This window comes from Amia ocellicauda, chromosome 16 (genome assembly GCF_036373705.1).
Source record: "Amia ocellicauda isolate fAmiCal2 chromosome 16, fAmiCal2.hap1, whole genome shotgun sequence".
Classification (NCBI taxonomy): Eukaryota; Metazoa; Chordata; class Actinopteri; order Amiiformes; family Amiidae; genus Amia; species Amia ocellicauda.
In genome coordinates this window covers 25,731,239-25,754,309 of record NC_089865.1, presented here as the reverse complement: position 1 = coordinate 25,754,309, position 23,071 = coordinate 25,731,239, and the positions used below count along the sequence as shown (strand labels likewise).

Here is a 23,071-nt window from a genome sequence, read left to right as displayed (position 1 = left end):
GGGTGCACACAAGGGCAAATTACAGTTTGACTGTAGTCTAGTTGGCCTCTCTTACAGAACTGAAATAAAATTACAAATAGTAATTTTCAGCATATTTTGTGAAGAAAAGCCATGATCTCTTGTATTGCTTGAGACCATTTCTGGACATTGAAAAGCAACAAATGACAGACACCTTTAGATAAAGAATAGAATAAACGTGCAGTGTTCTGCTGCAACTGCTCTGTAGTTGTGCTTTGACAGCCCAATTGATTTTTTTGCATTTACAAATGTTTACATTTGCATGTATTTCCAAAATTTGAAGATGTAGGTAAAGATATTTTTTTGGAAATGTGAGTTAAATAGTAACATGTATGCTTTTATTCCAGACATGAACATATAATCCCCCCCACTTCCAGTCCACCCATCTAAATCCTTTGTGTAGATAAATTTTTTGTGCTTGAGGGCTGTTAAGTCAAAGAGCTACACCCTTTGCTTGTGTGTCATCACCAAAGTGAAGTTGCATAATTTGCATAATACATTAAAAGCAGAGCTCAACAGTTGAACATACTTCATAATGGAAGGTCTGCTCCAGTGCACCCCTTCATTACATTAAATGAAATGCTTCACATATGGCTGGCATGGTGCGAGAAATAAACAAGCTACCACTCCTGCAAATCCACCGGTAGATCTAATAGGATCTAGTTAATTTGTGTATATAATTTTAACTTTAGGCCTGCCTTGTCCTTGGACAAACTGAATAATGTTTATAAGGGGCTGATTAATGGAATGGCACGCCCTTATTATTATCTTATTAAATCAATATTCACTGCTAATATTATTATTATTATTATTATTATTATTATTATTTATTTCTTAGCAGATGCCCTTGTTCAGGGCAACTTACAAAACAGAAGAGCAATACAAAGTGCAAGGCATAATACATTTTACAAATTCCAAATTACACAAGTGTATATGAGATATACAGTAAATATATGCAGTAAACATAAGCTAAAAGTATGTTATAGACTTTGAACATAAACCATTTGGCATTTTCAAAAGGATTAACTGATTTCAATAGAGTATTCTGTAGTTGGTAGAATGGCGTAAGGTGAATTATGAATCTTTAAATTCCAGTGCTAATTTAGGGAAAATGCTGAATATATGAATGACATTACATTACATTATTTGTCATTTAGCAGACGGTCTCCAGGGCAACTTACATTTGTACCCATTTATACAGCTGGGCATTTTACTGGAGCAATCTAAGTGAAGTAAATCTCAAGGGTATAACAGCATTGCTTCACCCAGTATTTGAACCCACCACCTTCCTAGCCACTACTCCACAGTGCTGCCAAAGGAGATTTACTGTATTTTGTCAGATGAACTGCAGGTGTTAAATTCTACGCTATAGAATCCTGTTCCGTAAATAAATACTACACCTTCAGGTAATAAAAGGTTAATAAGAACAGGCTAACCAGAGTTGGTATCCAAACACATTTCTGGGTGCTAGGGCATGTCCTGTAGGGACAGCATGAGATTGCACCTGGATTGAGGACCATTAGGCCAGTGATCCTTTGTTTAATTATTTGCATTAAGAAACATATATATGATCTGCTCCTAATGCTGCTGCATTCAACTATTTGTTTTGTTTGTTTGTGTTTTTATTGCAGGGAACATAAGCCTTTTTTGAAAAGTTTGAAAACTACAGTGTTTTATAGGAAAATATAATTAGATTGTGTTGGTAGTGATATACTATATCACTGGCTAAACAACAGTAATGTATTTGGGTGTTTTGGATGTGTGAGTGCATTGGAACAGTTTTAATTGTCATATGGTTTTGTAAAATAAATTAACATTTTAAGCTGTAGCAAACTCTATTCATTAGAAGATTTCGTTAACAAGAGTTCTATTGGTCAAAATTGCAAAATACCCCCCCAACCCCCACCCCAAAAGGTTAAATGTATTTCTAAGGCCTGTGTCCATGAGAAATTCAGCTGAGGTTTTCAGGTATCTACATCCTTACAGAATGAAGAAACAAAGCTTAATTTGTAGTCTTAGGCCTGGCCCAAATCAATCCTCCGACCCAGCCCCCAAAATCAATACTTCAACAAGCCTGTCGAGTACACTTGAAAAACATGGTATTTTGCATCCTCTATATAAAAAAATAAATATTAAAAAATGAAGTATCGTAGGTGAACTTCTGTAATTTGAGAACCACTGATTGGAGAAACACAGAGAACCATTCCCTATGCAGATCTTGAAACAAAACAATAGGATTATCTGCCTGTTGTCTCCATTTGTACTTCCTTCCCCACCCTCCCCCACTCTCCTTCAGCCCCCTCTAGTCCCTGTGTCCCCTCCCCTTGCCCATCTGTAGATGGAGTGAGCATGAATTGTGATCTCCCCTCCTGCTGGGGTCTATTGAAAAACAAGGGAGTGGATGGTTGCTTAGTGATTCAGTGACCAGCCCTTTTGTCTCCCCTCAGGCAGCACTGTGCTTAGGCCCCAACCAGCCTGTACACTTTCAGCCATTAACCATCCATTTGAAAGGTTCAGCTAGGCCTCAGTTGTCACATACCTACTGAAATTTTTGGAGCCATATGTTTGCAGAATAATTGCTTCAGGCTAAATCTCTGAGTTCTCATGCATTTCCAAAGTATTCAATCATTTTTATTCTTGCATTGCCATGTTCTCTAGTATCATCTTGGTTTAATGACTTAATACAAAGCTTAAATATTTTTTTCTTCAGTTTTCTGACATCTTTATAACAATCAAAACTGTGGACTTCGGTCAACACATTTTGTTGGTGTTCTATTTGAGAAGCCATTAGCTTTAGTCTAAAATCACAAGCTCTGGTGGGCTGTGCTGTGCAGTGACTACACATACACCAACCTGATTATTTGAATTAAGGTTTGGGGTTTGAAGCAAGTCAGTAATGAATAGGGCTAAGGTTTTGTCACTGAAATAATTGTGTTTACCTACCTGCCTTTTAAAATGTTTTCCCCCGACTTTGTTTCTTAATTAGACTGTGTGAAAGCTAATGATTGTGATGCAATTGTATTTATTGATGTGGCTGCACCAAGCATCAAGTATCAAAGTAAATCCACAACACCGCAAATGTTTTTTCCTAATTATTATTGTATTCAATTAATCAATCAGTCATTGTGCAACACATAGCACAAAATGCTTCAACATCTTTTGCTCATATTAGCTACGGGGCAAATTGAAGTTTACTAAAATAGCTTTCACATAGGTAAACCAAAATATATCTGTGACAAATTTGTAGCCCTAGTTATGAATTTCTACACTTCTAGATTGCAACAGTTGGGATTATATATGTAATTGAAGATATTAGTTAATTTGTTGCTTTGCTGCTCATTCATTTCCCAGTGTATTAATGGCCAAAGGCTAATCTATCTTTTTCACTTCCTGTATCCAAACTTAATTACTTGCCATGACAACACCTACAAACTCTCTCTCACAGACACACAAGGGCTGCTCACAGTAGAGAGGATAAACAGGCTGCATGTGGATTTTGAATTCTGCAAATTGGTATTTTCATACATATAATTTATGATCTATTATTCTGCTGTGCGTGGTTATGGTTATCATCTTATCTGCTGCTCTTCTTGCAGGTTAAATAATAAATACAACATTGTTGCTTTTGAGATTTTAGCATTAGAAATTCCATCAAAGCAAGTTCCCAAGCTTTGAAAGTCATTCCCTTTGTGTGTGCGTGTGTGTGCAGTGAAGGGGAGGACACATGTTGTTCAGGCCAACCGTCTATCTCTCTGTGGAGGAGTGTGCTTGTGCTGGAGGGACGGCCCCCTCCGACACTGTCACTCCTGCCAGCAGAGAAACCAACTTCCTGCCCTTCCTTCCCAACCCCCACTCCCGCCCTGCTATAAAACAGCAGCCCCAGCCCAGCCCGTCATCTCAGCCTTCTCATTCCGATCACCTAGACGTCGGCCTGAAGGAAATCAGACAAAATGGTGAGTATCTGACTTCTTTACTTTTCCCTTTGTCTCTTAGATAAACCGTTACAGAGTCGGCAGGCATGATGTCATATTTGTGATGAGGATGCATTTTTTTTTTTTTTTTTTTGTTCTACTTTTTAGTTCTGCTGAAGATCTAAAAAAAAAAGAAAAAAAAAAAAAAGGCCTAGATTCAATATTAAATCTAAAGAAGTAGGGATGCCCTTTGTGTGGATTTGAGGCTGTATAAATGCAGAAGGTGCACAGCATTGATTGTCTTGCTGAAGCAGGGCTGTGAGTGTGGTGTGCCAGGGAGTGTGCAGTGGGGGTAGGGAACTAGCAGACTGCAGTGGGACCCAATGGTGGATTGAGAGGCGGCAAGCCTTCAACAGTGTCGCAGTTCCTACAGTCATGGACTGGGACCCAGATCATACCCAGATGAGTCACCTACAGCCCAGAATCCATCTGTAAGCAGATCTGTCCCCTCACTTACCTAACTGGGTCAGTTTCCCCATAATCAGATTGGGTTTGTTCTTTAAACTGCTTTTAAATGCAGTTATGTATATAATTATGAAACCTTTAGATTGAGAAATCTTCAATACTGAGTGAATTCTCTTAAATGGAAAAGCCTAATCAGATAGACTGAGGTTATGGTTTCCAAATGGATCCTTCCTTCATCAATCACACCATTTCCTTTTAGATGTGAAGGTGAATCAATAATCAGCCATTGTGCAGCGTTCAGTCTTCTCTAATGCCGGCATTAGGGTTGCTGACTGGCCTCCATCATCTCGAGACACTTAGAGACTGAACAGGGTTTAAAAATTGCCCTGAATGTAAAATAATAAAAATTGAGGTTTAAACCTTTGTTGAAATTGATATTTCTGCTTAAATACCATTGGTGGCTTGATCACACAACAATCTAATACAAATATGAGAATATAAATGGCATCATGAATGTTTGAATTACTTCTATTTTAATTGAGCATTTTCAATTATGTAGATTTTTATTTATGTATAACTCAAATTTGCACTGACTGCCAACATGATTTTCTAAGACGAATAATGAATAATAGCTGATAACTTATTTAATCAGTCAGCGCAAATTAAGACCGAATTATTAAGATAAGCTAAACAGGCCCTGCACTGCAAATAAGCAGCAATATAAATGTAGCACAGGTTTAATGTTCAATTTACATGTTCATTAATTTTGGTTTCAGGGAAACCTTAAAATCCTGTTCTGTCTCAAATTATCCTGGGGCCAGGTGGCAACTCTAGACGGCATTATTTCATACAGCATGTTAAAGAACCTAGCAACAATTTCACCCCAATGAAAATAAGCTCTTTCACGTCAGCCACTCTAAAGGCTTTTCTGTCGCAACTAGTCTGCAGACTGATGCAGAATTGTTGGTTTTCAAGGCAGTGTTGAATTTCTAATAGACTGCGTATCATTCCAGTGTTATGTTTCAAATAGTAGATGATTAGTTTGACTGTGTGTGGTGCTGCCAGATATAAGCCCCCTTTCATTTCAATAAATCTACATTTTGCCACATTCTTTTCTTCTCATAAGAAAAGCAGTAGACGTCTGCAGAGTGGTTAGGGTGGGGGTTGGGTCAGATAAACCTGTGTTTTTCCAGGCTGCAGCGGCACAGAAGAGCCTGTTTTGTAGCTCCAGTTCAGGCACTGAGGGAAATCCACGCACTGTTTTTTTAGCATCCCCTTCCCTGGAGTGGCCATTAGGAGTGGCAAAACCTTCACTGTGACTCAGCATAATTCTTCCCCCCATATCTCTCCCAGTCACACCTTTTTTCACTGGGGACAAAACATTTGCGATAACAACATAACGGCTGTGCATCATTCAAATAGTTTTCTCCTGAAATTATAGAAGGAAGATATCAATGTAGTAAAGACTTTTCATTTTAAAGTCAAACATTTCAGGTTTGATCAGAAATGAAGATGTATAACACCAATATGCAATAAAAAGGATTTCTCAATAGAATCTAGAATTAATATGTATTTTATTTTGTTTAATTCTCCTGTATATGAGCTTATAAAAAGATTACATGGCATCACATGAAGTGTATTCTTCATACTTTGTAGTAACAGTAGTTTTGCTTGGCCTTTTAACTGCAGTGCTGCTGCAAAAATGCATATAGAGCAGTTCTACAACTACAAAGGCTTTGTGCTCCATTATAATACAAACAACGAACTCATTCAGCCAAAAAAAGGAAAACTCATGTAGTCCAGATTTCCACCTGTTTCTTATGTTCTAAAATTAAAACTACGACTGAATTGCAGTTGTTTTTCTTAGTTTAGATTGTAGTACACTCCCCTTCTCACTCATCATATTTTGCATTACACTGTTTAATTTTGTGCGCACTTCAATTTGGAAAGAATCTTGAAGCCAGTCAGATGCCTACATTATATGACTCGTAGGGGTCACTGCTGTGTGGTTTTGTCATTCAAATGCACTCCACCCTGTCTCTGGGGAACTCAGCCAATTTTATGCTGCCCAAGCAGGAACTGCCTGGGGGTAAGCCTGCGGTGTCTATGTGGCTGTGGGCGGAGGCTTTTACTGATTTAGCAGATCTAAAATCTGCTTTGAAATCCTCAGTTGATTCAGCATTTATGGTCACCATTCGGTTTCTGTCCATACTGTAAACTTAATGTATTTTCAGTTTCAACTACTTTTACTTACAACCAGCTAAGGATAAAATGATTAGCTTGTCTTTTTTACTCTGTGAATTTAATAATTGCACACATGCCTGCAATGAATGTCGATTATCTGTACAGAAAATATAATTTGTGACTTATTTTTCCTTTACAGCGTGAATGTATCTCTATGCATGTCGGCCAAGCCGGAGTCCAGATGGGCAATGCCTGCTGGGAGTTGTACTGTCTGGAGCATGGGATCCAGCCTGATGGCCAGATGCCCAGTGACAAGACCATCGGAGGAGGGGACGACTCCTTCAACACCTTCTTCAGTGAGACGGGGGCAGGCAAGCACGTCCCCCGTGCTGTCTTTGTGGACCTGGAGCCCACCGTCATCGGTAAGCAGGGGCTGCCCATATGACTTCATTTTGTTCACTGACCAACAGGCACTGTGCTCACAGATACCTAGACACTATCGGCATCCTGTTTTTAAAGCTAATTCCTTGATCACCATTACCTATTAATAATCTAAAGATTTTGATAACTTTATGAACAATTAACCCACTTACATATCAATGTTGTGGGTTGAGCTGCTGTTTGGGTCAGCACCGGTTAACCCCTTCCTGTCCTCTCCTCTATTCCCAGATGAGGTGCGCACAGGGACCTACCGCCAGCTGTTCCACCCTGAGCAACTCATCACTGGCAAAGAGGACGCTGCCAACAACTATGCCCGCGGGCACTACACCATCGGCAAAGAGATCATCGACCTGGTGCTGGACAGGACACGCAAGCTGGTGAGTCAACTTAGTCTAGACATTCCAGGTTGTTTCAACTGTGTAAAACCGTGTCCCTAAGATCGTGTCCCTAATGGTTGACGATTCAATTCAAGAGCAATTTAGTTTTATCTGGAACAGTTTGATTCAGAGAACCACGATTCAATTCATTCACTTTAACCATATTTCAAATATCTACAAAATTTACAGTGAACAGTGTCATCATATGTATTCAGCTTATCATAGCATGAAAATATACAATATTCAAGGGATTTTCAATGTCAAATCGGATTGTTCTATCAAGCATGCCTTGCCTACAGCTGACTTCCGTGCTTTTTAAAAATGTTTCCACAATTCCACAATTCCACAAACCCGTCTGATTGTAAAAACATACAAGTTATAAAACCTGTGGGATTATAAAAATAACATACGTTGCATCTGCAGATTAACGACCTCAAAACTACACCACCGACAACAAGACATATTTGCTCCAGAGTCCCTCCTCATTGTTTTATCTCTTGCCTTACTTTTATAAATGAAGAAGGGGATTGGCTGAATAATAAAGTGACTGTAGTTCCTTCTGCAGGTGATTGGCTGCATAAAAAAAATATTGACAAGCATTGCCTGCAAAGTGATTGGAGTAAATCAGTCATTGACCAATGCCAGCACTTCAAATCCTCTGTGGCCTAGCTTGCCTTGAAGAGTGGGTTTTGAAATTACACAAGCGGGAGTGGTGTGATGTAGGTACACTTCGCCAGCCTTCTCCACTAATGCACAATGATGGTCGAGTGTCTGTCATATGGAACCATTACAGGAAAATAATGAACTCTATTCATTTGATTAACTCAAAACTCAAATTTATGGCCTATGCAACAACGATTCTGTGCAAAATTGCAATTTGACGATTGATTCAAGAATTCTGATCAATGCATCAAGAAAATTAATGAATCGTTACACCTCCTAGTCACTACCCAATCTCACATGTATGTCCCCCCTCTTCTCTCTCCAGGCTGACCAGTGCACTGGGCTCCAAGGCTTCCTCATCTTCCACAGCTTCGGTGGTGGTACTGGCTCTGGTTTCACCTCTCTGCTGATGGAGCGTCTCTCTGTTGACTATGGCAAGAAGTCCAAGTTGGAGTTTGCGGTCTACCCAGCTCCCCAGGTGTCCACAGCTGTGGTTGAGCCCTACAACTCCATCCTGACCACCCACACCACCCTGGAGCACTCCGACTGCGCCTTCATGGTCGACAATGAGGCCATCTATGACATCTGCCGCAGAAACCTGGACATTGAGCGTCCCACCTACACCAACCTGAACCGGCTCATTGGCCAGATTGTCTCCTCCATCACCGCCTCCCTGCGCTTCGACGGTGCCCTGAATGTGGACCTGACGGAGTTCCAGACCAACTTGGTGCCCTACCCCCGTATCCACTTCCCCCTGGCCACCTATGCCCCAGTGATCTCTGCCGAGAAGGCGTATCATGAGCAGCTGTCTGTGGCCGACATCACCAATGCCTGCTTTGAGCCGGCCAACCAGATGGTGAAGTGTGACCCCCGTCATGGCAAGTACATGGCCTGCTGTCTGCTGTACCGTGGAGACGTGGTGCCCAAGGATGTCAACTCTGCCATTGCCACCATCAAGACCAAGCGCACCATCCAGTTTGTGGACTGGTGTCCCACTGGCTTCAAGGTGGGCATCAACTACCAGCCCCCCACCGTGGTGCCCGGGGGCGACCTGGCCAAGGTGCAGAGGGCCGTGTGCATGCTGAGCAACACCACTGCCATCGCCGAGGCCTGGGCCCGCCTGGACCACAAGTTCGACCTGATGTACGCCAAGCGCGCCTTCGTCCACTGGTACGTGGGAGAGGGCATGGAGGAGGGCGAGTTCTCTGAGGCCAGAGAGGACATGGCGGCCCTGGAGAAGGATTATGAAGAGGTGGGCACTGACAGCGTGGGAGAGGAAGATGAAGAGGGGGAGGAGTATTAGGAAGAAGATAATGATCCTGGCTTCTACTCAACTGCATTCCAATATAAAAACCACAAGAATCAATATACTCTTCATGGACTCTGTGTAGTTGTGAATGTACTAACAATATTCCATGGAAGTGATTCCACTGTATCTTAGCACACATTCCTTTCAAACACCACCAATAATTTGCTTCTGCCATTAAATGCAGTAAAAGTCAGGTCAATATTTTGTAAGAAATAAACAAGTGATGGGAAAAAGTTTGTGGAGCATATCATTTTTGTTAATAATGGTTTTATTACCATACACACAGCATAGATTTAGGAAAAAAAGTTATCTCATAGAAGGATGTAATTCAGACAATAGATGGGAGTGAAAATGACTGGTTGGATATTGTGAATTGTTGTGTTAAAAACTTCTGGTTTCACAAAGAATTACCCCCTAGACAAGTCTCTTTAGCATCCTAGCATACCAATGTAACATTTCCCATATAAGAACATCTGACATACAGACACAGCACATCCCATACTCTACTGACGCTGAATCAAAACACAGTCATAAAACATACTGAAGGTTGTGAGCATGATTCCAGAATAGCGATGTTTCATATGAGGAGGAATGAAAAGTTACTGACCTTTCACCAAAAAGTCAGCAAGAATGTGAAGGATTTAAAGCTTGCACTAGTACTGAGTGTTTCTGAAAATGACAACAGTCCACAGCTGATGTAGCAGCAGTTATTGATCTCTCTGCTGTGTTCAAGCTCTGTCTGCTTGGCTCCTATTTTCCATCACAGAGGAAAATGGCATCCAGTTTGAACAAAACTTTCATGTTTATGTGAACATTTCTAAAGTAGGTGCAAGCTCTCAAGAAAGGGAAATATGTCCTCTCTCCATGTATACAAAAAATGCTTTGCTTTTCATTTCCAACAAATGTAAGAATAACAGAAACCACAGCCCTTCTATACAGTATACATACACACACAGACACACACACACACACATATACACTCACCTAAAGGATTATTAGGAACACCATACTAATACTGTGTTTGACCCCCTTTCGCCTTCAGAACTGCCTTAATTCTACGTGGCATTGATTCAACAAGGTGCTGAAAGCATTCTTTAGAAATGTTGGCCCATATTGATAGGATAGCATCTTGCAGTTGATGGAGATTTGTGGGATGCACATCCAGGGCACGAAGCTGCCGTTCCACCACATCCCAAAGATGCTCTATTGGGTTGAGATCTGGTGACTGTGGGGGCCAGTTTAGTACAGTGAACTCATTGTCATGTTCAAGAAACCAATTTGAAATGATTCGACCTTTGTGACATGGTGCATTATCCTGCTGGAAGTAGCCATCAGAGGATGGGTACATGGTGGTCATAAAGGGATGGACATGGTCAGAAACAATGCTCAGGTAGACCGTGGCATTTAAACGATGCCCAATTGGCACTAAGGGGCCTAAAGTGTGCCAAGAAAACATCCCCCACACCATTACACCACCACCACCAGCCTGCACAGTGGTAATAAGGCATGATGGATCCATGTTCTCATTCTGTTTACGCCAAATTCTGACTCTACCATCTGAATGTCTCAACAGAAATCGAGACTCATCAGACCAGGCAACATTTTTCCAGTCTTCAACTGTCCAATTTTGGTGAGCTTGTGCAAATTGTAGCCTCTTTTTCCTATTTGTAGTGGAGATGAGTGGTACCCGGTGGGGTCTTCTGCTGTTGTAGCCCATCCGCCTCAAGGTTGTACGTGTTGTGGCTTCACAAATGCTTTGCTGCATACCTCGGTTGTAACGAGTGGTTATTTCAGTCAAAGTTGCTCTTCTATCAGCTTGAATCAGTCGGCCCATTCTCCTCTGACCTCTAGCATCAACAAGGCATTTTCGCCCACAGGACTGCCGCATACTGGATGTTTTTCCCTTTTCACACCATTCTTTGTAAACCCTAGAAATGGTTGTGCGTGAAAATCCCAGTAACTGAGCAGATTGTGAAATACTCAGACCGGCCCGTCTGGCACCAACAACCATGCCACGCTCAAAATTGCTTAAATCACCTTTCTTTCCCATTCAGACATTGAGTTTGGAGTTCAGGAGATTGTCTTGACCAGGACCACACCCCTAAATGCATTGAAGCAACTGCCATGTGATTGGTTGGTTAGATAATTGCATTAATGAGAAATTGAACAGGTGTTCCTAATAATCCTTTAGGTGAGTGTATATATATATATATATATATATATATATATATATATATATATATATATATGAGAGAGACAGAGAGAGAGAGCATATAATATTAGTAGTAGCCATGCTTCCTATTTAGTGAAATTAAAATTAGAATATATATGTTATGTAGTGAATATAAATTTAATTGGTTTGTGTATATATATATATATATATATATATATATATATATACACACACACATACATACAGTGATAACTGAACTGCTGAAAAAAGATAATTGATCTTTTCTACTGTTCTACCGTGCTTCTTTGACCTTCAACACTGAATAAAAAGAAATAAGGTTCTTGATGTGGTATATAATCTCAAGACCAAAACAAGTAGGAGATTTTCTGTATCTGTTTCAATCAAAGAGTGCAATACATTGCTGAAGGTCTTGCTAGTTCTCCAATTTCTCTCTTTTATCTGATCAGCTAGAAGTGGGGGTGGGGGTTTACTGGGACAACATGTGCTTCAAATGAATACTCACATTTGAGGTCTCACAGGCAAAACCTGAATGCTGATTTCTGCATCACTGAGAATGTTATCTCATAGCTTATCAGATCATTGTCATGTCATTGTCATTAGCCATATCTTAATGTGATCCATAAATTCAGACAGTCAGCATACATTATAAAATACAGAAAACTACAATTACTGGATAAGAAGAGAAAAATGTGTGATATGTATTAATGACATTACAGAGAGATCTAGGCATTTCCACCCTGTGGTTGATTAAAATATACATTGATATAGATGGATCCATATTTCACATTGGCATTTTATTTCTGACTGTAACTGTAAATTGTTCTTACTGTAAAATTAGCTAGTTTAGGAATTTAAAATATAACTATTTTATTCTCCAAAATGAATGTTAATTGCAAATGGCCAGCAATGTGGAATAATATTTAGGACTGTGTAGTGGAGGGTTGTGGGTTCAATCCCAGGTGGGGGGGCACTGCTGTTGTACCCTCAAGCAAGGTACATTGCCCCAGTATAATGTGTAATTGTATGTACAAATAATGTGATATGCCTGGGATATGGGTGTCTGCTAAGAAATATATTATAATGGTAAGTATGAAAACAAGATATAGCCTTTTTTTAAATGTCACCGAATACAGGTGTGGTTACCCCATGCTTATTCTTCATTATTGAGTTTTACACAGTATATTGTGTGGTCAGTAGAAGCCTCTACCAAGATTCAGGTTATTGGCCAAAGGGGAAACACATAGTTACACTTCAGAATTAATCAAACATTGGAAAAATACAGGTATGTTACTGGAAACCCTCTAGGAATATGTGAAGTATAAAAATATATTTTTGGAAACCCTGTTCCTTAACTTCAGCCAAATGTGATTTTGATTTCAACAGAATGTTAAAACAAAAAAGAAAAGTACTGTCAGCAGCACTGCCTTTGGACACTTCTGCAATTTCAAGAAGCTAAAAGGAAGACACAATGTACACACAATTTTATTGAAGGAAAGGTTAAGTGACCAAATAAGGGCTCAAATATAGTTTAGTTTAACTTTTTATCTGCAGGCTCTGAACACACACTGAAACACCATAAGGTAAGTCCTTGATACCTTGGCTGAGTTCCTAAAACTTTTAGACATGTATTTCTCCAGACTGCATGTGTTTCTTTCAAAATGTACTGCTTTGTTACTTGAAAAATTACAAAGCAAAATGTGATTGATAGATGTGTTTCATCATTTAACATTACTAAGCCTGTATTGTTCTGTTAATTAGGAATATTCACCTAATTTATTGTTATTATTGTAATTTTGCATTTTAAGGAAACTGTTCAGAGGAATCAACAAGTGTTTTGTGAATGATGCAGCAAAAAACAGGAAGGTCTTGCCCTCAGACTCAGTCACAAATGTGTCTTTGTATACCAAGCCTTTGTATGAAAGCTATGAGCTTTCATTGATCTGTTCATTGTTGATTGTGAGGCCTCTGCATGTTTGGGGGTCTAAACTTTCTCAACACCAACACCTTCAGCTAATTAGCTAATGAATCAGCTAATTGAGAGCGAATGGGAGACTGGATTCATCCTGCTACTGTGGCACTTTTGGACCCATCCAAAGTGAGGAATTGTGATCTGCTCTTTGTCTGGCATAAGTCCAGTGTGGGCTTCAACTTCCCACATTAACAGGCTTCCATTTGCACAGCATTACCAACCAGGACAGCTGGACTGACCCCTGTGCTAATCAATCAAATATAAGTTAAGGCAAAAGTAAAGTGGCATTTCCTTCTGCTTGTAATATATTGTCCCGGATGTCATGTCTATGTACTGCTTTTTATTGGGGAGGGGCATGATGACTGCCAGCATTATAGGAATTTCATGTTGACACTCCTTACATCTAACAAGATCATAATGCAATAACAGTTGGTTGTGAAACACAGTGGTTCAAGGAGGAAAATGTATCGGTGTCTGATCTCAGTACCATGGAACAAATCTGAGATGAAGTGAATCAGGAGGGGTTTCCAGAGGTAAATGTCCCTAACCACGTCCTGCACAGCATTCCTCTGCCTGTCTATCAAACACATGATATCACTCAGTAAGGTGTGCGCCCTTTTCAGTAATTTGAAAACAGCTGTCTTTTGGTATGTCTGCTGTTCCAATACTTTTGAAAATGTAGTGTATAGTGTGACATATATTCACAATGACCATCCTTGAAATTAAAGCTGCACAGCCAGCTGTCTGCACAGGCTAGTCATACTCTGTTCAGCATCATTACAAACAGCAACTCCCTAGCTTCTTTGGTCTGCTGAAACATGCCAAAGCTGGAGCAGTACATAGTGCTAAATCTTTTCATCAGAGATTTGTAGAGAAAAACTTCCAGAGCTGTAAATCTCTGTATTACAGAAAATTATCTAGAATAACTGGAGTTCAAAGGAGCACAGGAACTATTTTTGTTTTTGTTTAGAGGAACACAGCTCTACTACTCAGTTCTTAAGATCTTGTTTCATTTAATGTTTCATTTTTAACCATTCTGAGCCATTAGAAAGTTGGACTTGTAACAAGACAAGACTTAGTGCTTTCTGTCAGAACTGACACAAATTAGGTGCAGTGTTTCAGTGACCCAGTATGTAGAATTTAAGCAGCTGGGTCCATGCCTAAGAAAGAATGTGTATTGTGGGAAAGTCTGGTACAATGGGATTCCTTCACAAAACCATGTAACTAGCTAATAAGACAGCAATAGTGATGCAACAATTAATTAAACAATCTTAGGATCAACAGAACAATTCTGTCTTTTAAATTTCGTACAAACGAGTCACCTAAAGCAGGACTTTAGTGAACCAAAGAATGCCTGTTAAAACAGTTTATTAAAGCAGAGATTTCCAAATAGTTCAAATAAGGTTTCAGGAATATTTAACTAAAACCCAAAGCAGAAGACATAAAGCACTGCAAGCACAGGTCTGTAAATGATTAAAAATGTCCTATGCCATTTTAGAAGCATATGGATGCAATCCTTTATGGCAAGTCATTTTGCCAGCAGAAACAAGAGACAAAGGAGACAAAGCAAACTTCTTAACCATCTGTATATTTCGCTCTGCTACATTCCACAACCTTAATCTGACTTCTCTTTTACAAACATGTCACTTTTGACTTCAGATATTCCCAAACAAGGGAGGAGATCTGAGCTGGAAGACAATGTTGTTGTTTTAGTTAGGGAAGTTTTCATGTTTAAAAACCGAGTTACAATTATGCACCAGAACTATAAACATACAATAGGGAGTCTTCTCCCAGGACATATATCTAGTAAAACAAATTAAGCAGAAAAAAGATCCCATGCCATCCTCAACAAGAGAATTACAAAGATGTAAGTATCATAGAATTAAAAGCACCAAACATCTAATCCTAGTGCTATTTTGAGGAAATGGGAACCATTTTAATGTATCCAAATAGCAGCATCCACAAACAATTAACTCAGGGTTATAATTACTGAGTTTGTGTTAACTGAGTAATAATATATACAATGATGGGAAAGTAACAATACTTAATACACTTATGTACATTTTTTTTTTTTTGGGGGGGGTGCATTTTACTTTTTAGGATACCTCTACTCTTGCCTGCCTATTTGAAGAGGATTTGTGTGTACATGTACGGAGGGAGATGTTTACGGCTGCTACATTTTACTACTGCTACTTTTTTCATTTTTACCAGACATGATCGACTTTATTTTTCACCTTTTCCCCAGAAACAATACTTTCCTTGATTTTGTTTGGTTCGAAGTGCCAGTGCTAATACTTAAGTCACTGTTGAATAACCCATCACTGATTACAATTCAGCCTCCATATATGCAGATAAAATCAGATACAACTGCTGATAGGGCGCAATGGAAATGAACAAGTTGTGTGTGTGTCTGTGTAAGTTTTTGTTTGATTATTTGTTTGACTTTTTTGTAGAAATATTTGCCTGAAATATGAAGAATTATTACAGTGTTTAAATAAATTATCCCTATACAAAAATGTCTATCTATAGGAATTTAAAATAAATACGTGATTTGTGATTGTGATAAGAGCAGATTTGTCGCTTCCTGGTGTTTTCCTAGGCCTTGTCCGGTTTTTTTGAATTTTTAAAGAAAGGAAGTGACGCATTCCCTTTGTATGAGAGCAGCGTGACTCGCGCGGCCCATCGGTGTGCATTCACAGGAGCGCCGTCCGTTTCCGCGCTAACTGTCACTCCCGCCAGCCAGCTCCGCTTCCACCCCCGCCCCCACCCGCCGGTATATACTGCAGCCGCAGCCCAGCCCCGCATTACAGACTTCTCTTTCCGCAACATAGACGTCGGCCTGAAGAAGCAGAATCAAAATGGTGAGTACCGGCACAACTCAAGAAGAGCTTTAGAAGAGAAATGGAAACAAGTTACCGTTGGGCTTAAACTTAAAACACGCAGATAATAATATCGATTAAAGGCTGCGCATTCAAATAAGTAATAATGCGGCCTAGATGGAGGCCTTGTGAGTCTAACTACGTATCGGCAGTGGCATGCACATGGTCTTCCTTCAATTCGGGGAGGAATTGAACCTATACAATATCATCCATTGTTAGCAGACTTGAATAGCACAATCTTAAATATGTATTGTATTTCTCTTTAGGAATACTTAAATCTAAATTTATACGCTTTTTAGAATACTTTTGTATTAACTATTTTGAACGGGTGTAAGTTTTTAACACAATTAACACTCGATGGATTTTTTTTTTTTTTTTTTTGGACTTGATAAATAATTTTGCGGGGGGTTCCCCTCAATTTTAAAATGTGTGTGTGTGTGTGTGTGTGTATATATATACAGTTAAAGCTGTCTCGCTTCTGCTTTATTCTATAAAATCTCACTACACTGAAATGAAATGTAGGCGAATGTATCATATTGAAGAAACATTTCACATTTTGTGGTGGTAATAATGGTGCATTTTTGAGGAAACGCAGAATTTCGCGTCACCAGTTCGTCGGTACCATTCGGCCATTTTACATGAGCCGCTGAGGAAGTGGAACCGCTTTAAAATTTTGAATCGTCCCCCTATTGGAGGATTTCAAAATGAGGTCTGAATGAAACCACAACTGGAGATGATTAACAGAGCAGGGCGGGAAATGGATTTGAAAGTTCTTTAGTCTAAGCTCGATTTTTTAGGCACTGCAATTAATTGAAATGCGTAATAGACAAATAGATAATGTTTTCTGCATAATAAAACGGCCAAATATATGGCCCCTAAATGCGGGGTTTGTCTCTAGTTAATTCTCAGTGGTAAGCGCAGCTGTCGTAATGTTTCCAGTACTACCATTTCCCTTCAGGCTTTACGCACGAAGTGGTTTCTTAATCAGACCTTTCATTAGCCAAATAGTTACTCGTACAGTACATGTGAAACCAGAACAATTGAGATTAATTTGCAGCAGTTCTTAATATGACCTACTATTACCATTCAATCTGGGTAAATCTAGGTTTTTAAACTCATTTCTCTCGCAACATTTTTCGGTAAATATGATGCAGATGTATAGAGTCCATCATGTGCATACCTTTCACACGACTTCAGTTCTTGCTTGTATGCAGTTCATAAAAACTTATTTTTTCATTCAGTCAATATTAGGGCCTTCATTGTACCTACAGTAGTTATTCTGAGTTAAGTACATAGATAGTCTTTCCTAAAGTATATTTTAAACCTGAAGTTTAACCCCTCTTTCCTGCCCTGTTTTTCCCCACAGCGTGAGTGCATCTCCATCCACGTTGGCCAAGCCGGTGCCCAGATGGGCAATGCCTGCTGGGAGTTGTACTGTCTGGAGCATGGGATCCAGCCTGATGGCCAGATGCCTAGTGACAAGACCATTGGAGGAGGGGACGACTCCTTCAACACCTTCTTCAGTGAGACGGGGGCAGGCAAGCACGTCCCCCGTGCTGTCTTTGTGGACCTGGAGCCCACTGTCATCGGTAAGCAGGGGCTGCCCATATGACTTCATTTTGTTCACTGACCAACAGGCACTGTGCTCACAGATACCTAGACACTATCAGCATCCTGCTTTCAAAAGTCACTTTCACCAGCATTAAGGATCTGGATAACTTTATGAACAATGAACCCACTACCATATCAATGTTGTGGGATGAGCTGCTGTTTGGGTCAGCACCGGTTAACCCCTTCCTGCTCTCTTCCCAGATGAGGTGCGCACAGGGACTTACCGCCAGCTGTTCCACCCTGAGCAGCTCATCACTGGCAAAGAGGACGCTGCCAACAACTACGCCCGCGGGCACTACACCATCGGCAAAGAGATCATCGACCTGGTGCTGGACAGGACACGCAAGCTGGTGAGTCGACTTACAAAGTTGAAACAAGACTAAAACCATGTCTCGGATCATTCTAGTGGGAAAGAATTAAGTATGATATTGTAGGATTTCAGATTTAATGTACTTCAGAAATGCATCTACACAATCTCACAGCCTGTATTTCCTCTTTATCTAGGCTGACCAGTGCACTGGGCTCCAAGGCTTCCTCATCTTCCACAGCTTCGGTGGTGGTACCGGCTCTGGTTTCACCTCCCTGCTGATGGAGCGTCTCTCTGTTGACTATGGCAAGAAGTCCAAGTTGGAGTTTGCGGTCTACCCAGCTCCCCAGGTGTCCACAGCTGTGGTTGAGCCCTACAACTCCATCCTGACCACCCACACCACCCTGGAGCACTCCGACTGCGCCTTCATGGTCGACAATGAGGCCATCTATGACATCTGCCGCAGAAACCTGGACATTGAGCGTCCCACCTACACCAACCTGAACCGGCTCATTGGCCAGATTGTCTCCTCCATCACCGCCTCCCTGCGCTTCGACGGTGCCCTGAATGTGGACCTGACGGAGTTCCAGACCAACTTGGTGCCCTACCCCCGTATCCACTTCCCCCTGGCCACCTATGCCCCAGTGATCTCTGCCGAGAAGGCGTATCATGAGCAGCTGTCTGTGGCCGACATCACCAATGCCTGCTTTGAGCCGGCCAACCAGATGGTGAAGTGTGACCCCCGTCATGGCAAGTACATGGCCTGCTGTCTGCTGTACCGTGGAGACGTGGTGCCCAAGGATGTCAACTCTGCCATTGCCACCATCAAGACCAAGCGCACCATCCAGTTTGTGGACTGGTGTCCCACTGGCTTCAAGGTGGGCATCAACTACCAGCCCCCCACCGTGGTGCCCGGGGGCGACCTGGCCAAGGTGCAGAGGGCCGTGTGCATGCTGAGCAACACCACTGCCATCGCCGAGGCCTGGGCCCGCCTGGACCACAAGTTCGACCTGATGTACGCCAAGCGCGCCTTCGTCCACTGGTACGTGGGAGAGGGCATGGAGGAGGGCGAGTTCTCTGAGGCCAGAGAGGACATGGCGGCCCTGGAGAAGGATTATGAAGAGGTGGGCACTGACAGCGTGGGAGAGGAAGATGAAGAGGGGGAGGAGTATTAGGAAGCGTAAGACAAATCCAGGCTTCTGTTTGCTGCATCTAGGCTGCCTTCTTCATTCAACATAGTTGATCCTAAATACTTCTAACATGGTTGCACCTTAATGACACCAATGCTTTTGTAAACCATTTGAGGACCAATAAGATTTGTCTTTCCACTTTATTCTGTAATGTTCTGCAAGACAATGATGCAGTGCTCTGTTCAATGTTTTAATCTTCTAGTTTGCCTTATTTAAGTCTGGGTTTTGAAAAATAAAAAATGAAAAATGAAAACTAGTCTGGTTCGTTCTTGTATGACTGTCCAGATTCATTGTGGTAGTGTTCTAGATCCTTCTTACTGCAGGACTTCATATGAAGCTGCTGATGGAGTTCAGGTAATGTCAAAATACTCTTGCTTCATAAGGGTTTTAAAAATAGTATTTTATTGAGACTTTCATTGGTTTATGATTCTGGTCTTTTGTTAGAATGAAAATCGTAATGAGAACCTTGTTGCACTTTCTAGGAACAAGTTTCCCCCCCCCATTTAAAAAAAAAAAAAAAAAAAGTTGGAAAGGACCTAGAATACTCCCTTCTCTGCACACATGCTAGATTAATTTGAACAGGTGTAATGTGCCTTGCATCATTTACTGCTCAACAGGGCAAGAGTAGATGCAGCCAAGCCTCATCAGGATACACAGGCATCTAGCTCCCATGGTAATGTAATTTTAAAGGACTAGGTGTTGGCTGGGGATGTATAATTGCAGAAAAGCTAAAGAAGCTTAAGGAAAGCTTACACACATGATAGTGGTTTCAGCATGATTTATAACCATTTCTTTGTTTATGAAGTCTTCATCTATGTTGAGCATTATTTTCTACACAGCATGTTTCTAAGTTTCTAATTTGAAATTTGTGAATACACACAGAACATACTGCATTACTTAAACCTATGGCTGAAAATCTAATCCATATATACTTGTGCATGTAACAGTCTAAACTGCAGACAATATTTTAATTGAGATGCTACATGTGGGCTGTGTCTAAAACTCACTAGGGTTCCCTCCAGACAGTAGGCTACTTGAGCAAATGCAATTTTCAGCCTGGAACAAACCTTTCCATTAAGGAAAGGCCAGCATGTGACACACCAGTACCAATATGAGTAGATACTCCATCCAACCATCACAATTATACAGGCATTGAACAGACTTGTTTTGCCTACACACTGCAAGTTGGCTCTTCACAAACAACTGTGATCAGCAATTTAGACATGGCACAGACTGCAGATCTGGTGGAAAATGGCAGATTTCATTACAAATGGACCCTTAGAGTTTGTGTGTGTTTGAAACCCGTTCTCTTGTTTCATTAAACATTGTTTTGTTTATCCAGCAGCCCTGGTAGATTAAAAAAAAAAAAAAAAAATGTTACATTTCAGCTTTGTAAGGAATGTCTGCCACCTACTGGAGACTACAGGAACAACTACCTGTGAATTTATTATTTAAAATGTGTAGAATAAATTAGAACAATAACAAGCTGAAAAAATGTGTTTAATGAATTATATTTTAAAATATTTATTTTATTTGTAAGTAGTGAAAAAAGCCAATAAAGATTACAACTAAAGGATAGTTTAAAGATCAAAACTGGAATAGTATTCAAGGAAAAAATGTTCTCGTACACCTAAATCTGTTTATGGTCCCTGCTGTTAATGACACAATGCATTTCTGGAAACCATGTCAAGAAGCAGATTGCCATACAGCACATCTTATTTCCCCATAAGAACAATGTTATAAGTGTGGATTGCGTTCCTGATCAAGGATTCGGCATCAAATGTATCACAGATCTGACCAACAATATGTCATAAAGGCCCAAATACAAATAACTATGAACTTCAATACTAATTTTAAACAGTCCTATGAAATGGGCTTAAATGTATCTTTTTTGTTTGTTTGTTTGTGTTTGGAGGGTCGACATTTTTGATATCCGTAACAACAGAGCAGATGAGCTAAACATGTTTCTTATTATGCACACTGAGCACACTATATTGAAACGCTAAAACAATACACACATTTTAAGACCAAACTATTGCTGAATCTTTAGTTATGCTTCATTCTTTAAAATTACAAGACACCCTAATCTTAAATCTGAAACACACAACAATAAAGCAAACAACATCATTCCACGGAGCAAACCGAGCACATTCAAGGATACTATAACATTGTAATTGTACGTATACACTTAATTAAACTAGTTCAACTAGTGTACAAGCAAGATGATCATGATCTCAGTCCCAATTCTTGGTGGGAGTGTTAAAGCCTGAAAAGTCACTGGTGCCATCACTGGTTTACATTAATTACAGATCGGGCGGAGCATGAATTTAATGCAACCAACTTTCTTAGGCTGCACTTTATTCCTCCTAGTGCAAGGTGGTCATGTAGTCTGCTTAATTAATTGATTGAGCTTGATTATGTCCACTTATTTATTATTAATCTCCTGACTCCTTTTAATCATCTCAATTAGTCACTTACACTGGCATGTTGATTAAGCGGCCCACACACTGAATGTACAAAACACCTTCCTAATATTGAGGGGTACCCCCTTTTGCCCTCAGAACAGCATCAATCCTCAGGCCAGGGACTCCACAAGGTATAGAAAGAATTCCACAGGGATGCCGGCCCATGTTGACTCCAATGCCTCAAGTGTCAAGTTGGCTGGTAGTGGATCTCTACTCTGAATAGCTCATCCAATCTCATCCCTCAGATGCTAAATTGGATTGAGATCTGGTGATTAGACAGGCCACTGCAGTGAGCTGAATTCATGTTCGTGGAATCATTCCTGGACAATCCTAGCCTTGTGGCCTGGGCCATTATCCTGCTGAAAACATCCATTAGCAGATGGATACACTGCTGTCATGAAGGGATGAACCTGATTGGCAGTTCAGATATCCTTTGGTATTCAAATGTTGCTCCACTTTTATCAAGGGGTCCAATGTGTTCCATGAAAACACACCCCACACCATCACACAACCACCAACCTGCAATGGTGACACATGGCAGGATGAATGCATGAACTAATGATACACAAGGGAAATTGTTATACATGAAAAACCCAGCAGCGTTGCAGTTCTTGACACTTAAACCGGTGCACCTGGAACTTACTACCAAACCCCATTCTTTTGTCTTGCCCATTTACCCTCTGAATGGCACACATACACAATCCATGTCTCAATTGTGTCAAGGCTTAAAAATCCTTCCTTAGTCTGTCTCCTCCCTTTCATCTACACTGATTGAAGTGGTTATAATAGGTTACATCAATAAAGGATCATAGCGTTCACCTAGATTTACCTTGGCTGTGCATTTCATGGAAAGAGCTGGTGTTCCTAGTGTTTTGTACACTCAGTGTATATAGGGAAAACACATTTGATCATAAAGTTGTGAAATGCAGAAAACCAAAAAAGTGCATGTTTAGCAAAGGTAAATTCATTTGCTTTAAGTGGTAATATTATCAGATGCTGATGAACAGAGTTTACACAGAGCCATGAGGTTTCAGTTGTCAGGTGTCTTTTTTGTCCCCCCCCCCCCCCCCCCCTCAATATTGAATTGC

The 23,071-nt window shown here is 40.5% G+C and overlaps 2 protein-coding genes across 2 annotated transcripts; both read left to right on the top strand.

Annotated features, from left to right (window-relative positions):
- Positions 1–3,816: 3,816 nt before the first annotated feature.
- On the top strand, positions 3,817–9,601 carry LOC136711966 (tubulin alpha chain). The gene is made up of 4 exons (XM_066688581.1): positions 3,817–3,971; positions 6,778–7,000; positions 7,248–7,396; positions 8,385–9,601. Exons 1-4 carry the CDS (start codon positions 3,969–3,971, stop codon positions 9,360–9,362), a joined length of 1,353 nt encoding a protein of 450 aa, XP_066544678.1. The 5' UTR covers positions 3,817–3,968; the 3' UTR covers positions 9,363–9,601.
- A 6,648-nt stretch (positions 9,602–16,249) lies between these two features.
- Positions 16,250–19,771, top strand: LOC136711996 (tubulin alpha chain). Its single transcript, XM_066688638.1, has 4 exons — positions 16,250–16,392; positions 17,777–17,999; positions 18,223–18,371; positions 18,526–19,771. The coding sequence occupies exons 1-4, from the start codon at positions 16,390–16,392 to the stop codon at positions 19,501–19,503; spliced, it is 1,353 nt and encodes a 450-aa protein (XP_066544735.1). The 5' UTR covers positions 16,250–16,389; the 3' UTR covers positions 19,504–19,771.
- The last annotated feature ends 3,300 nt before the right edge of the window (positions 19,772–23,071 follow it).

Coding starts and splice junctions, on each gene's coding strand:
- LOC136711996 (XM_066688638.1), top strand. Junction 18,000..18,222: donor CCTGGAGCCCACTGTCATCG/GTAAGCAGGGGC, acceptor CTCTCTTCCCAG/ATGAGGTGCGCACAGGGACT. Junction 18,372..18,525: donor TGGACAGGACACGCAAGCTG/GTGAGTCGACTT, acceptor CTCTTTATCTAG/GCTGACCAGTGCACTGGGCT.
- LOC136711966 (XM_066688581.1), top strand. Junction 7,001..7,247: donor CCTGGAGCCCACCGTCATCG/GTAAGCAGGGGC, acceptor CTCTATTCCCAG/ATGAGGTGCGCACAGGGACC. Junction 7,397..8,384: donor TGGACAGGACACGCAAGCTG/GTGAGTCAACTT, acceptor TTCTCTCTCCAG/GCTGACCAGTGCACTGGGCT.